The sequence below is a fragment of the Lolium rigidum genome, unplaced genomic scaffold (assembly GCF_022539505.1).
Source record: "Lolium rigidum isolate FL_2022 unplaced genomic scaffold, APGP_CSIRO_Lrig_0.1 contig_70048_1, whole genome shotgun sequence".
NCBI classification, from domain to species: Eukaryota; Viridiplantae; Streptophyta; class Magnoliopsida; order Poales; family Poaceae; genus Lolium; species Lolium rigidum.
This window is the reverse complement of record NW_025901436.1, coordinates 17,283-34,783: the sequence shown is the minus strand read 5'-3', so window position 1 is coordinate 34,783 and position 17,501 is coordinate 17,283. Positions and strand designations below refer to the sequence as shown.

The following is a 17,501-nucleotide window of genomic DNA, read 5'->3' as shown; positions in this document are numbered from 1 at the left end:
GCAGATCCGTGGTCTAGAAAACCCGTTGGCGAGTTTGATCCAGAGATTAGAAATTAATGTTTCTGTCTGTTGCAATATACTTTCAGGGAGGTGTATTTTAGTTGTAATCTAGTGATTTTTTTCATATCTCGAGGCTTCCATGGCAAAGTTTAGCCCACTCCATTTGTAATTGTTTGCTTCAAGATTATTGTTCTGTCTTGATCTTATTATTATTCTGATATCCTGGATACCATTATCTGTAATTATCTGATTTAAGATCATAGTTCTTACCCGCTGGTATTATACTTGTGTTTTTTTTCCTATAGAGCAAAGTGATCTGTCCCTAGTCTGAGTTTATTGTTTCCTGGGTCCCGTAGCAATTTAACTGCGAATTTAACTGCTTAGGATTGTCTGAACAATGTAACAATATGGACAGTAACTATATCATATAAGTTTGTTTGATGATTTTTTTTCTAGTGACCTATTAGTAGTCATATAATATATATTTGTTTGCTGATAGATTTGGTAGTGACCTGTTAGCAGCAATAACATTATAGTCTTAAATATTGTTTGAAATAACAGGGATTTATTTATTTATTTGCAGTTGATGAACCAAAAACTGAGAGATGTAAAAGTGATGAAGAAGCAGCAGAGCACGCTACTTGTGAGGCTCCGACAGTGGAGCACAGTGCTTGGGAGGTAAGAATTTTGCAGTTTATCTTTAACGTTGGTTTTTCTTAATGACATCACTAGCTAATACTCCCTCCTTTCCAAAATGTAATGCATAAAAGTTTTTTCAAAAGTCAATTGATGTAAAGTTTGACTAAGTATGTAGAAAAAAATATCAACGTCTAGATTAGTAAATCAATATCATTAGATTTTGTGATGATGTATATTTTTATAGGGTATAAGTTTGGTATTATACATATAGATAATTTTCTCAATAAACTTGGTCAAAGTTGACATTGTTGACTTTTGTAAAAACTTATATGCACTACATTGTGGCAAGGAGGGAGTATAATTAAAGCTTGTCTACAAATAGCATCTATTTGGGTGCTAAAGTACGATTTAGTTGCTATTGAATTTGTCAATCATGAACCCATCCATATTTCTCAGTTATCGCTCGAGTAACTTGTGGGGAACTATTTTATGATGCTTCATTTATTGTAGGAGTGCCCTTCTGCTATTGCTTTCTTTAAGCAAATCATAGATAGAGCACAAGCCAAGAGGATCTTGTTATTTCTAGACTATGACGGTACACTCGCAAAGATAGTGGACGTTCCTCTGAAGGCGTACATAACTCCAGAGGTAAACAAAAACAATCAGTATTTACATGTTATGTTGATATTCATTTGGCATTGCATAACCACACTGACTCATGGTATTGTATACAATAATCAGATGCGCCAAGTCGTTGGAGCCGCTGCCGAGCAGTTCTCCACGTCAATCGTGACTGGGAGAGATGTTCCCAAGGTATTATCATATTTTCCAGCCTTTTTATTTGAGCATTTATGATCATCCTAGAGTGTTATTAGGTTGTGCTGCTATACGCTGTTTATTGGCCATGTTTTTGTTGCGATCTGAAGATAAATCAACGACTAGAATGAGCTGACATTCAGCTTGAGAAAAATAGAGAATAGTAGTGCACCGTATATGCAAGTTGCGTTACTACATTTGTTAAACTCACGTGGGATTCCTCAAAGCAAGCCAGACAGATATTGACGCCCAAGGAGCTCGTAAAAACTCACAAAAAGAAAGACCGCAAAAATCCAAATTCGCTGAGCAGTGAGGCCGGATGCAGAACTGGGCAATCCATCTAAATGAATTGCACACTAGCATGGTGATTATAAGTTGCAGTCCATACAGATATTGAAGCCCAAGGAGCTTGTAAAAACTCACAAAAAGAAGAGCCCGCATGAATCCAAATTTGTAGAGTAGAGAGGTGGGATGCAGAACAGGGCCATCCATCTAAATAAATTACACACTAGCAGGGTGATCGTAATTTGGAAACACTAGAAAACAGGTTACTCGAAGCCTTAGCTTTACTCTCCTACTCCAGTTTAAGCTTGACAATAACTATATGTCTATATACATGTTTGGTTCTGTCAATTGGCAGAAGAAAGTTTAATACAATGCCCCCACTTACAGCCAATACATGCTCCTTCCAAATTATACCTCCTTACTCGTCTCCTTTTTAGTTCCATGTTATCAACGCAAAAGATGGGTAGACGGTCCAACAGTCCCAAGAAATCCGGGGCACCAAAATTATGGCCATTATAAAATATACTCATACTCTACCTATCCAGCTTTAAGTTATCGCAGAGGTGGCCGAGTTCAGGTCTAGCCTTCATCCATGATGCAAATGTTACTTGATGCAAGGATGTACAATAAAGGTAGGACCTAAATGTGATGAGAAAGAAGTAACGCCTGCAATTGCATTAATTTTGAGTAAGATAAGTATTTAAACCAACATTTGAAAAAAACATGTAGGTAAAACGTATTAAATTTAACAATGCATGTCTAGGATGATGTCAAAGTCAAACCAAATCCTTACCATCTCACAACTGCCACTACTGAAAGTTATTTTAATACTTCGCGTAATATTCTTTTTGACTGTGCAACGCTTACTAAGCTAATAGAAAGGTAGATGCCTAGATCAGCATCCAAAAGTGACCAGTCATTCTTGAATGTCATGAAATAATATTCGTATGTAAATAACCTATTGGCATGGACTAAGCAGTAGAAGCACAGACAAAACTTCATATCCCTGCTGTACCCAGGCTGCATGTAGAACTTAAGTAACATCATTGGTTTATTTCCCATGGTTGAGACAACTTAAGTACAGTAACATCATTGATTTATTTCCCATGGTTGATAGAACTTAAGTAACATCAATGATTTATTTCCCATGGTTATTAGAACTTAAGTAACATCATTGATTTATTTCCCATGGTTTATTTCAAATAATTGCCATGTTTCCTGCAAACTGCAAAACCAAATTCTCACTACAATATATGGCGCAGGTCACAAGAAAATAATTCAAAACAATGCATATAAGTTTTTGACTGGACACTGTTTTGGAATGTTTTTATTTTTCAATAAACCAAAAACGCTATAAGAGGAAAAGATATGTGTACGCATGGCAGCAGATTAGTACATGCATACCATTGTAAGTGCATGTCCAAGTCAGTGTGATTGGAGTATTACTAACCGCAACAGCAGCATCTAAAAAAATCATCAATTCGCCCATCAATTGTGTGCTTTCAGTGAAAAAGTTGCTTCCTGGTGACATGGATCATTTTTTCTAATTTGAATACAAATACCATGTGCCCCCACAGTAAGTAAACACCCTATTATGCTTCCATAAGTTACCGACAAAGAGCAAAATGGAGCATAAGCACGCCCAAGTGATGCAACATAAGTTAGTTTTTTTTAATCAGATCAAACAAAATGCATGCACTTTATGTTTAATATTTTATATCAAGTATGACCAAATAAAGATGTTATGAATAAAAGAGTGCCATGTAGCAGAAAAGCACTTGGGCTAAATCAAATCATACACACCTCAAAGCTTTAGTACCCATATCCATGAGATATGACCGTGCCTCGTCATCATCATCATGCGAACAATCTCTCAGTGCCTTCCTGTATTGCAAAATATCCTCCCACAAATCCCCAGCACCGACACACCTTAATAGGAGAAATCAGTTCTTAGGAAAAAATGCAGAACAGTCATAACATGGACTGCATAAACTACAAACTTTGTCAACGTCTTCTTTGCTCTTAGGACCATGTATCAGTGCTCTAGCAAGGTTTAGTATGTCACGATAGTCACCCTGCCTGAGGGCTATGTCAGTGAAGGTTTTGACAGATACACTTTTTGTAAGAGAACTTGATACAAACTGTGTTTCTGCTGTTTGTTCCATCACAAACTTTGCATCTGCACCAAGTCTCAGGCACGTAATAGCCATTGCATAAGCAACGCCACCATATCCCGTGTGTGAAATAAAGAGATAGTACCTAGAAGATCTGTAAAAAAGCAATAGTGATCTTATGTCCAGCTATTGAGCAACAGAAGTCATCAAATTATATGAATTTTTGGATTAGGGTGCATACTCATTGATTGATGATTGTATTGAATCCACATCAGCAGCTAATGCTTCTCTTTCCCTGGTGAGAGGTATTCTTTTGTAGTCAATGCAATACCCCTGATCCTTCAATCTGCTGTACACTTCTGCCGGTGTCATCACGTCCTCCAGACCTATATGCTCCCAATAACCTAATACACTACATTGATTTGTGGCTGCATTAAATTCTTCTTGATGCAGAAGCAGCCAACCATCTAGTTGTTTAACTTCAGCAAGTATATCCTCCTTCAGCCTTGCCTCTATGTTCTCTACCTGCATATGATATAATATAAGGATTGCCATAAAGCAAATACTCCTAGAAGAGTATCGGAGGATTTACTCACCATTGGGCCACTTATACCAACATGCTTCAGTGTATCAACAGGTTGATCTAGTTCTCTCAAAACAAAAGGTGTTCCCTTTATGTAAACTACAACTTCCTCCCTAAGGTCCGTGACAACCACCTTTTGAGCAATGCTTGTTCCAGTTGTATCTGTAGAGCTCAAATATGACAGAACTTCCCTAGCTTCATCAACAGTTGGTGTTGCCATGCTATACACAGGATACCCATCCACCTGAAGTTGACATGTTTTTTTTGCAAGTAGCCCTATATTTCTAAAATGAAGCTAGCTTTCTTGAGAAAAAAACTAGTCCCTCTGTTTCTAAATATAAGATGTTTTGGTAAGCCAAATTTACTTGCCAAAACATCTTATATTTAGGAACGGCAGGAGTAGCACAGTAGCACACAACAGTTTACAGGCGATGAAATTTTCATGTGTCATGCACCCTCAATAAACAAGGTGAGTGCTTAATCCGAAGATTCAGGATATAGGTCCAACGTTAGTCCAGCTTGGAATGCAGATACCAGATTATCATCGCTCTTGATCAACAGATTAAGCTGTTGTAATAGCCAGCCTTTTATGAGTATTACAAGAAAATCTTACAGTTTCAGTAGAATTAGCCTGGCAGCGGTGCCACTGATTATCATTTCAAATATGATGATTCCAACACAAGCATGATGGCTGTTAGCAGAACAACTATAGGAGGAAAGAATGTATAATAGGCTCCGGCAAAATAAAAGGGATATTAAAAAATGTGATAGGAGAAAACACTAATCCTCAATGTGGTCATGTTGCCAGTATTGAGTTGTTGACGCTAAATCAAGGAATGCAGTGTTTTGTCCCTATATGTACAAAATCAGGGCCCTCAATATGAAAATCCAGTTATCACGCCAACCGATATTAGTGTTAGCTGCCAACACTAGAGCAGTTAGATGGAAAATATTGTTTTTGTTTGAAAGTTTTGTGTTCCTAATACAACACTGCACATGGTGTGAGCTAGTCTGATATTTTTTCTTACAGTAGAAGCCTGGAAACCTTAAACCAAAAGTTTAGCTACTCTGAAAGGTCAGAATGTTTGAATAACATAGAAGGTTTAACTGGCAGAAATAAACAGGAATATCAATATGATAAAACAACAGTATATACATCCAGAGAAAAGATGTGTTCACATTGGTTAGTTACACAACCAAGTACCTTGATAACATGTGGTGTACCACGGAAGTTCATGCTGCATGACCGTCTCTGTCCAGGACAGAAATACATTTTGAGTATGGATCCCTTCCCCAGAACAGAGCCACTACGGGCTTTGACAATGTCTTCCATCGTTACATCACCTTGAGGAGGTTGACATGTTGCTTTAGGCTCATCCTGCAAATGTCAAATGATTCTTAGTAGAACATGTACTCAAAGGTGCCCAAATGAAACCTCAGAAGAAAAGAGAAATATATTTACAGACATAGTGAAGAAACGACCAGGTCGTAACCTTATGCTCCATTTCATGGTTCGGATCTCTGGCCGCTGTCGCAGCCAATTTTTAAATGATATCTTTGTTTCTCCTTGCCCACAGAAACCATCAAATGTTCAGCACCACGATTTAATGCGACTCTCCTAACCCTTGGCTCCATATTTTGTTGATTAATTACTTTTGTGTATTGCAAAACCGCTTGACGAATGTTCTGCAAAGCTGAACACTTGTCAATAACAGTATCTAAAATCTGCCTACACTCAATTCTGTTGTCAAATAGTCTTGTAATCTTTCGAATAGAAGGATGTCATTAATGTCAAATCTAGACTGTAAGTGCGAGGTTTCCATGCGTCTGAATTCAGGTGACCATTGTGGTCTATTGTTTCTTCTCCACTTGAATAATCGGCATCAGCTGCGTTCTCATGATTATTTTTGCTAGCCGGCATTCCAATAGGCCGGTCATGATCAATTCAGAGTCTGAGCAGGCAAGCAATCACAGTACCAGTAGTTGTTCTGCCCCTGCCCATCTACAGGATCACAAAGTTAAAATGCAAGCATTTTAAGTCTCTAGTATAGATGAATAAGCCCATATACTTATCTTAAATAACAAATGTAGAATTCTTTTGCAGTAAATACATGAGTTGTAATACCTGGCAATTGAATACAAGGGCAGCATCCTTGCAAGCAGCTGCGACATTCATGGCTAGTGTGTCAACATCTGAACTTTTTGGGGCTTTACCATCAGTAATAGGCACTCGTGCATTTTTTTTTCTCTCGAACACACGCCTAGACGTGTGTCTTTGTATATTAGAAGAAGACCGTCAAGATGACGGGAAAGTTACAGCGTTGGTAGCAAGACTACAGCAGAAGGCACTCGTGCATATTTGATTGGAAGGCCTTCAGAGTCCACCGTTTGTATACCTCCAGTGGAGTCAGAACAGCTTCATTATTGACATTTTCCCATGCATCAAAGATCTCACCATTGTCAGTTTCATGAATAACCATTATGGCCCCATCATACCGATCTGCTTCCCGTAAAATATCCTCCTCAAACGGGCTTCCATGCGCTCGACTCTATCCTGGTATCAGTGCATTTTAATGAATTAGACCACTAAGTTCCTCACAGAAATTACAGGATAACGTATCACAAATCACATTCAATGACAGTGTTGCAATATAGGAATAATTAGTTTAGGTCTGATTAGAATGCTGAGGTACAGTCTGAATCTTAAGGGATAATTCCTATAAAAGGCTATGCAACTTACAGGAGAGAGTCACCCCAATGTGAACAAAGGCCCACAAGCCACAACAAGTAGAACTCCCTCCATCCAACAAAGGATGTCTCAACTTTATCTAAATTTAGATGTATCTAGTGTCTAGATATATCTAAATTTAGATAAAGTTGAAACATCCATTGTTGGACGGAGGGAGTAGTATTTGTCATGTTTAGACATAATAGTTGACAAGTTCTTCTAATGGTCTGAATAAATGAGCAGAATTGTTTCTAGAGAAACAGAATCAGAAAAAGGCCGTTGGACATCACCTTCAAGATCAGTACCTGTCCTAAAAGACATGCAAGAATGGAGATAAATAAGTTGTGGATGCAAATTATTCATCACATTAAGTGCTAGTAGTTTTGTGGTTGGTGCATAGGCTTATTCAATGAATGCTCATATATAATTCTGAAATGAGTTTTAACTAACGTGCAAAGATGTGACAGAAGCTGCTACAGACCCCAGATTATTATCACTGAGTTAGGGATGATCTCTCAAGTAAAGTAACAATGGATAATATCGATATATGATTATTAGTTATGGCCAAAAGCCTGAACCTGACCAGTTTAGGTTTTCGCCCCGGAACCAACAGTTTTATTCGAGTTCAAAATCAGCAAACTTCATCTTTTGTAGACTACGATAAGTGGATATAACCAGCACATACTATGGCATCCATTATGCGCGAAGTTGCAGATAGGTGCTGGGCTGGGGTAGGTTATCTATATGGAAACTGGAGACCCCGATTCCTGTAAACCAGACAACTAAGGAATTAACTACTTTAATGTAATCTAAACTTCAAATAAAAGCATATGGATTGAGGAACCACAAATTAGAGCTGTCGTTCTCTCCCATGTATTGATCTCATGAATAGTTCCTTTATCCAATGCAGTGAGCTACTGAGATGCAAAATCCACATCATGGTTGTGGAATGCTGGTCCAACAATCTCGCTACAGTTTATGCCTTTAGTTAGATCAACATGGTGTTTGGCAAACGTTAGAGTATGTTTAAGACATCATATGACTTGATCGGAACATGTCAGAAGCTACAAGAATGAGTGGGAAGGTGGGAGAAGAATAAAAATCATAAATCCGTGAAATATCAGAACAGTGTACACGATTCTAACATTTTCGCTTGAACCTATTAATTTCATAAAGCGGGTTACCAGATAAGTACAACAACAACAACAAAGCCTTTATTCCCAAGCAAGTTGGGTAGGCTAGAGGTGAAACCCATAAGATCTCGTAACCAACTCATGTTTCTGGCACATGGATAGCAAGCTTTCACGCGGCTCTTTCCATGGCTAGTTCTTTGGTGATACTCCAGTCGTTTAGATCTTTCTTTACGGACTCCTCCCATGTCAAGTTTGGTCTACCAAGTCCTCTCTTGACATTATCAGCACGCTTTTGCCGTCCACTATGCACTGGAGCTTCTGGAGGCCTGTGCTGAATATGCCCAAACCATCTTAGACGATGTTGGACAAGTTTCTCTGCAATCGGTGCTACCCCAACTCTGTCTCGTATATCATCATTTCGGACTCGGTCCTTCCTCGTGTGGCCACACATCCATCTCAATATGCGCATCTCCGCCACACCTAACTGTTGAACATGCCGCGGCCAACACTCAGCACCATACAACATTGCGGGTCGAACCTCCGTCCAACAGAACTTGCCTTTTAGCTTTTGTGGCACTCTCTTATCACAAAGAATGCCACAAGGTTGGTGCCACTTCATCCATCCGGCTATGATCCGGTGGTTCACATCTTCATCAATATCCACATCCTTGTGCAGGATTGACCCCAAGTATCGAAAGGTGTCCTTCTGAGGCACCACCTGCCCATCCAAGCTAACCTCCTCCTCCCCGTGCCTAGTAGTACTAAAACCGCACATCATGTACTCAGTTTTAGTTCTACTAAGTCTAAAACCTTTTGATTCCAAGGTTTGTCTCCATAGTTCTAACTTCCTATTGACCCCGTTCGATTATCATCGATTAGGACCACATCATCCGCAAAGAGCATACACCATAGGATATCTCCTTGTATATCCCTTGTGACCTCATCCATCACCAAATCAAATAGATAAGGGCTCAAAGCTAACCCCTGGTGTAGTCCTATTTTAATCGGGAAGTCATTAGTACCGCCATCTCTTGTTCGAACACTTGTCACAACATTATCGTACATGTCCTTGATGAGGGTAATGTACTTTGCTAGGATTTTGTGTTTCTCCAAGGCCCACCACATGACGTGTCGTGGTATATTATCGTAGGCCTTCTCCAAGTCAATGAACACCATATGCAGGTCTTTCTTTTGCTCCTTGTATCTCTCCATGAGTTGTCGTACCAAGAAGATGGCTTCCATGGTCGACCTCCTAGGCATGAAACCAAACTGATTTTTGGTCACTCTTGTCATTCGTCTTAAACGGTGCTCAATGACTCTCTCCCATAGCTTCATTGTATGGCTCATAAACTTAATTTCACGGTTTAGTACAACTCTGAACATCCCCTTTGTTCTTGAAGATTGGTACTAATATACTGCCTCTCCATTCTTTTGGCATCTTGTTTGCCCGAAAAATGGAGTTGAAGAGCTTAGTTAGCCATACTATAGCTATGTCTCTGAGGCCTCTCCACACCTCAATGGCTATACAATCAGGGCCCATTGCCTTGCCTCCCTTCATCCTTCTCAACGTCTCCTTAACCTCAGACTCCTGGATTCGCCGCACAAAACGCCTACTGGTATCATCAAAGGAGTTGTCCAGTTCAGTGGAAGTACTCCCACCATCTATGCTTAATCTCCTTGTCCTTCACCAGGAGCTGCTCCATCCTTGATGCATTTGACTTGGTCAACATCCCTCGTCTTACTCTCTCGGATCTTGGCCATCCTCTAGATGTCCTTTTTGCCTTTCTTCGTGCCTAACCGCCGGTAGAGGTCCTCATACGCCTGACCCCTTGCTTCACTCACAGCTCGCTTTGCGGCCTTCTTTGCCATCTTGTACTTCCAGGCGTCTGAAACAATCTTTCTTCTCCTTAATAGCCTTTTGGGGTTCCACCACCAGGTATCCCTAACTTCGCTTCTACTTCCCCTGGACACTCCAAACTGCTCTGAGGCCACCTTACGAATACAGGTCGCCATCTTCATCCACATATTGTCTGCATCACCTCCTTCCTCCCAAGGGCCCTCCTTAATGACCCTCTCCTTGAACGTCTGAGCTACCTCGCCCTTGAGCTTCCGTAACTTCGTTCTAGCGACTTTCGCACGCTTAGGACACGAAGTTGAAAGCGGAAGTCAACCACCACAAGCTTATGCTGATGGACAACACTCTCTCTAGGTATCACCTTACAATCTAGGCATGCACTCCTGTCTTCTCTCCTTGAGAGGATGAAGTCAATCTGGCTACTGCGTGGTGGCCACTACTAAAAGTCACTAGATGTGATTCTCTCTTTTTAAAGAGGGTGTTAGCTACGATCATGTCGTACGCTAAAGCAAAGCTTAGGACATCTTCCCCTTCTTGATTCCTGATGCCATAGCCAAAGCCCCCATGCACCCCTTTAAAATCTATGTTAGATGTACCCACGTGGCCATTAAGGTCTCCTATATATGAAGAGCTATTCGCCACTGGGTACACCCCTAACAAGTCCTCTAGGCCTTCCCGGAACTCCCTCTTGGTGTTCTCATTGTGGCCTATTTGCGGGGCATAAGCGCTAATAACATTCAGAACTAAGTCCCCAACTACCAGCTTGACCAGGATAATCCGGTCCCCACATCTCTTGACGTCTACCAATCCAGATTTGAGGCTCTTGTTGATCAAGATGCCTACTCCATTTCTGTTTGGAGCCGTTCCCGTATACCACAGCTTGAAGCTGGTATCCTCTACTTCCTTCGCCTTGTGTCCCCTCCACTTGGTCTCCTGGACGCAAAGGATATCAACACCTCTCCTCACCGCTGTATCAACTAGCTCCCGAAGCTTTCCTGTCAGGGACCCTACGTTCCAACTACCCTTCGCACTCGTCGAGTCAAATGCGACGACCCTTGCTCATTTTCCACTACACTCGGGCGCCGATGTAGCGCGCCACTAAGGATGCGACGACCCGATCCTTGCTCACTTGCCACCGTATCCAGATCAAGATACGGCGCGCCACCTAGCGGGTGACGACCATTTGACACCACACCGGGGTTCCGATATGGCACGTCGCTAAGAGGGTTACGCCCAACGAAAATCTTTTGGGTTTCATCTCCATAAAAGTGGCTGGGTTTTTTTACGTTGGCTCGCCAAGCCTATCACAGCCCTCCTCCTTTACCCGGGCTTGGGACCGGCTATGTTGGGACAACATAGGTATAGAAATATAATTCAACAAGCTAATTATTAAAATGCAGTGCTGCATAAAATTCATTAAATAATGGAACTGACTGAGGGAAAAGTAAAGGTTGGAACCAGCGCATGCGATAGATGATCTTTTATTGAGGGTAATGAACTGTCAGTGTTAATTATCATAGAAACAAAATAAGTTGATGAAAAATGCATATAAACAGAAACATCAATCCAGGATCGATGAACCAGATTTAAGGAAGAAACCAGCTGGTTCTCAGCTCCCAGCCTAAGCTCCTTGATTTTTCAAAGAGCTGTTATTTTTTCCTCCTCAGTGACACCGCACTGACACATCATTAACAGTATGATAGGACCAACATAATTTCTACATGAGTCAACACTCAACCATCACTTTCTCATAGATGGACATGGAGACTGCCTAGTAGAAGTGTCAGTGCGGCCTAGCAATTCAAGTAAACTATAAAAGAAAACTAAAAGGAAATACTTTATGCACTAAGAGGGAAAGCAAGAACATAGCACATAGCAGTTCTCCTAATATCCCACATGCAACCAAATTCAATAAAGAACAAGCGTAAAAATCTATAACTTGTCTCTTTCTCGAAGGAAATAAAGTTTGAGCTATATACACTCTTACAAGCTATGCACTGTTGGCATGTGTATTGGCAAGGTGCCATGGATCACTTTCGAAGAATGTTGTACAGTTCAGGTCTTTCTCTCATCCAATCAGAAAAACTAACTTCTGAAGATGTTGCCTGGTGAGCAGAGCTCACAGAATGTACATAGACAGCAAAACATATGAGGAAGTAATAGCGTTCCAAGTACTCCACAAAGAAGGGAAGTGATGCTTCCCGTTTCATCTCATCAGGTTGACGAAGAGTGCTATAGCGGTAGGTCACAATAGCTTCTCTCAGGTTCTGTTCACAATGACAGCAAGCATAAGCATGCAATAAATTGATAAAGTTGTTTGAATTGTATTAACATCAGGACACAAAATGGCATATCTGCATAGAATCACATTTATCAATAACTTTGTCCACTTGCCTTTAACCTTCAACACCACCCTGCATAAATGTCAAAAACAAACTTACTACAGAGAGAAACTACGGAAAAAGGAAAACAGTTGAACATTTTCAGGTTATTGCCTCCAAAACACAGACTAAGCTCCTATACAGCATATTCTCCTCTGAGAATTGCTTCTTCTGAGCTAGGACTGTAGTCATCTACATCATTTCCAGCATAGAAGACCTTCCCAATTGAACTTGTCCTTGGGATACCTGCAGCAAAAATCACCCCACATTTCAAATATATGAAAATCCATTTATCAGCATAAATTATAAGCACTAAACAAGCTAATGTGTGTTTTGCTGTTTGCTTCCAGGCAATAGACTTTGTGCAGTTGGAGAATCTAAACTACGCAGGAAGCCATGGGCTGGACATAAAAATTGTAAGTCATCATCCATTATTTTGGCAAACTGTGAATTTGACTATATTGTTGCTATTCTTAACTTTCCTAATCCACTCTTGTAGTGCGGCAAAGAGAACCACTACCAGCCATTTCCATATTTGGAACCTCTGGTATCTAAGGTATAACATATGTTTAATTTTACAATTAGCATCTTGCATGTATATTGACCACACAAAAAAAAACATTAAATCCTTTTTCGCGAGCAAGTTAGGGTATGCTAGATATGAAATCCAACATAAACATGTGGAAACCAAAACGAGAAAGAGAGAGAAACGGAGTAAACAACATACAACCTAAGATTCTGGGCATGTATTGATGATTTCCATGCATTCCTGTCAAGCGCCAAATATCTAGGTACAATCATATGTATGTCCTTCTGCTCCCTATATCTCTCTGTAAGTCGACAAAGCAAGAAAATCGTCTTTGTAGTCAATCTCCCAGGCATAGAGCACAACTGGTTTTTGGTGACATTCATCACTCTTCTCAAGCGATGCTCAATTACTTTCTCTCAAAGCTTCATAGTATGGCGCATAAGCTTAATTTGTAGGTAAGAGCATCTCCAGTTGCGCCCCCAAATGGTGTGTGGCAACAAGGCTTAGTCGGCTGTTTGGGGGCACTGGATTGAATGTTCGCCTTTGGGGGTGCCTCTGACCAGTCGCGCCCCCAAAGGATTTGGATAAAATTTACCGAAACTTCGAATTACATTCATATTTCGTTATATCTTACAAATGTGAACAAAATTCAACTGATTTTGAAATAAAACTTAACCTAATCTACTCGCTAGAGGGATGCTCGTCGTTGTTGGTGCTGCTCGCTGCTTGGCCCGTGCCAACCCCACGTCCCTTTGCCCATGCCCTCCTCTTCGTCTCGTGTTGCAGTGCCACGCCATGGTCGTCCGTTGTTGATCCGCCTCCGCGCTGATCCGCGTCGCCTTCAAGCGAACGGCGGCGCATCAAGGCCATTGGCGTGGGTGGCCTCTCCCTAGCCCGTTGCGCCTTCACTGACGCCAGTGGGCGTTGAGCTTCCTCGTTCTTGGGGACGCGCTGAGCCTAGCGGGCGGCGGCATTTCCAAGGGTTGACGGTGCGCTGCCGCTCGGGGTTCATGAGCAGCTGGCCGCCCTCCTCCGTCGGCACCCTCTCGCGGGAGATGTCCATGACACGGACCAGGACGGTGTCCTCAACCTCCTGCTAGGTTTGTGCTACAAGATGCTCCCGGCGCGCCGACTCGTAGGACTTGAGAATGGCCTTTTGCTCCGGGTTAGCCGGCTTGGGCCCGTTTGACCAGTGGTCCTCCACCTTCACCTCCCCCATCGCCAACTCCTCATCTGCCTTGCCGCACGGTGGACGTGTTGGTGTCATATCAAAGGATTCATCTAGCTGGGGCATTGTACTCCCATTCCCATCACTGAATAACCCATCAAAGTTATCTCTCCGTATGTTCTAATCTCTTCGACTTTCACTAGAAGTTGGTTACTCTTATCCTTGATGCATTTAACTTTGTTGAGGTCCCTTGTCTTCCTCTTGCTAATTTTCACCATGTTGTACATGTTCTTTTCGCCTTTTTTGTACCTAGTCTCTCATATAACTCATCATAGGCCCGCCCCCTTGCCTCACTGACGGATCACCTTGCATTCTTCTTGGCCCATTGAGGACGAACCTCAACCTGTGCTCGAGAGATAGCTCTCCATACACTGATAAGGGATGTATGGATTCTCGAGAAGAGAGGAGCCGTGGTGGACCCTCCCCGGACCGCCCGGATCCCATGAGTGAATAGAAAGTTAGATTTACATGGGATCTCACATGAATCGCCCCATCTATCCTCCCGAGGAGAAGTTTGTTTGGTTTCAAACTCCGATTCAAACAGGAGGAGTATGCCATGCTAATGTGCCTTGGATGATCCACATCTTCGGGTCAGGCGCTTATGAGCACATTGAACTATCGGTTCCAAATTAATGCCGGATAAAAAGGATTTTGGGTATAGTTTTCCTTGTGATGGCCCAGGGCGCGGCGGTACTTGTGATATTTCTGCTTGGGACGCGTTTTATTTGGCAGTTTTCTGGATGTTAAATACCATTGGATGGGTTACTTTTTATTGGCATTGGAAACATATCACATTATGGCAGGGCAACGTTTGACAATTTAATGCATCCTCTTTGTACTTCACCATGTTGCTCATGCTTCTTTCATCGTGCCAACATTTGTAGCACTCCTTTTCCTTGATAACCTTTTGGACATCCTCATTCCACCACCACGGATCTTCGGCTTCATTTTTCTTGCTGTTTTTTTTTTACCCCAAACACTTCCTAGCTACCTTGTGAATGGACGTTTCCATGTTCACCCACATGCTATGTCCTTCCATGTTCATCTTCTCCTTAAAGGTATGTCGCGCTTCCACTTTGAGCTTCCACCACATTTTCTTGCGATTTTGACACCTTTGTCCCCACAAAACACGTGTGGAAGCGAAATTTGGTCACCACAAGCTTATGTTGTGCCACAACACATGCCTTAGGGATCACCTTACATTCCAAACAAGCCCTCCTCTCCATTCTCCTAGTGAGGAGTAAATTAATCTGGCTAGAGTGTTGGGTACTACTAAAGGTCACTAAGTGAGATTGCCTCTTCCTAAACAAGGTATTAGCTACCAACATGTCATAGGCTATGAGAAAGTCTCGGACGTCCTTACCCTCCTGGTTTCTGTCGCCATACCCAAAGCCCCCATGTACCCCCTCAAACCCCGTGTTAGTTGTACCCATATGACATGGTCACAAAAAGAAAACTGAGGCGCACCTATACCGCAATTAGATATCTCTGAAACTTCTGTTTTTTCATACAAATTGTTAAGAACGATGCCATATATTGTTACATTATAAACATGGAAATTGAAATATGCATTGCTTATGTTAGAACAAATCACCGGTGATAGAAGACATGCAGTTTCTATATATATGCAGCCAAACTAGACAACATGTTTGATTAGGTCATTAAGCAAACTTGTCTCATCTAACAAAAAAACTATGAACTCTGTATCTATGCATAGGACATGTCGATGTTAGCTTTAAATTTATAAGATAGCATTGCATGTAACATGTGAACTTAAACTACTTGGCTTACTTTTTTTAATCAAAGTATAAGATGTGCAACAGTTCCTAAAAAGACGCACAACATGTAGCAATGTACTTTCGCTCGCTCAATCGCGCGAGAAATTGTCTAGTATAACCAGTAATATATAATCTGAAAATGTGAATGCCCTTTATTTTGCACAACAGGCTACAGAGTGTCTGGAGAAGGCCCTTCAAGGGATCGGTGGTATTTTTGTTGAAAACAATAAATTCTGCGTATCAGTCCATTTCAGAAATGTTGATCAGAAGGTACCTCAAGTTTCAGTCTTCTTGCGCCCTTGGTATTTCAGAAAGTTTGCCTGACATTTCTACCTGTCTTTGTTTGTAGGACTGGGACCTCGTCGAAGCCACCGTCAAGACCGTCTTGAGGGACTTTCCTGCTCTGAGACTCGACACGGGTAAAATGGTAAGAACTACTTGGCCAACCATGAATTGTAAAGGTGCCTGGTTGAATTCATCACATTTTTTTTTGCGAGGAAATTCATCACATTTGTGTTGTATATATTAATGCAGGTCTGGGAGTTCCGGTCAAAGGAAGTGTTCACGAAGGGGGATGCGGTGGAGTATCTGTTCAACCATCTTCTTGAAGATCTGAAAACGGACAGGTCACGGGTGCTCGCCATCCACATCGGTGATGACAAGACCGACGAGGACGCGTTCAAGGTGACTCCTAAGAAAAATCATCTAAGCTTCTGTCATCTTCTTAAAGTTTTGACAATAGTCGTTTCTCCAAATCAGATGCTAGGTGAGAAAGGCTACGGATTTGGCATCCTCGTCACGACGGAGCCCAAGCCCACTAGAGCCCTCTACTCACTTGAAGACCCTTCTGAGGTAATGCATTCTATCTCTTGCGTATATATGCATAAGCTTGTTGGTTGTTAGGTTCAATGATATTATGAATTGTACACAGGTCATGGAGTTTCTTGAAAAGCTAGTCACATGGAAAGAAGAAGAGGACGGGATTACTGAGCTGCCCTGAGGAAGACTGCAAGGCTTCATTATTTGCCTTACTTGCGGAAAACCGTTTCTGATCTCGGGTCCAGATACTCTCTTTTTCTGGACCAATCAGGTTCAGCGTGCTCCAACAAGTGTCAGGGTATTCAACTACGTATTCACCCTGTAGCTCTGTTCCAAACAGTGACTAAACAGTGACTATGCCCACTTAGACAGACATAATTAAATCCAGCACCTACTTCTAAGCCCAATGGTCCACGACGGAGGTAAATTTCCTGTACGGCTGTACCATTAGAACGCAACCCGCCTCACCGCCGCTGGCGTCTTCGGCCAGCGCTCCGGCCATGGAGGCTTCTCGCGACTTTCCTCGAGCCCCCGTGAATCCCGCTCTCCTCCTGGCGTGGTCGGGCCGAAGCCAGCCGTGTGGTGCCTAGGCTTGGAGCCCCGCCGCGCGCCT

At 41.9% G+C, this 17,501-nt stretch overlaps 1 protein-coding gene and 1 pseudogene across 1 annotated transcript; one reads left to right on the top strand and one right to left on the bottom strand.

Annotated features, from left to right (window-relative positions):
* Positions 1–2,216: 2,216 nt before the first annotated feature.
* LOC124682183 lies at positions 2,217–14,357 on the bottom strand (annotated as a pseudogene).
* A 971-nt stretch (positions 14,358–15,328) lies between these two features.
* On the top strand, positions 15,329–17,069 carry LOC124682182 (probable trehalose-phosphate phosphatase D). The gene is made up of 6 exons (XM_047216920.1): positions 15,329–15,349; positions 16,238–16,339; positions 16,419–16,496; positions 16,604–16,753; positions 16,829–16,921; positions 17,001–17,069. Exons 1-6 carry the CDS (start codon positions 15,329–15,331, stop codon positions 17,067–17,069), a joined length of 513 nt encoding a protein of 170 aa, XP_047072876.1.
* The last annotated feature ends 432 nt before the right edge of the window (positions 17,070–17,501 follow it).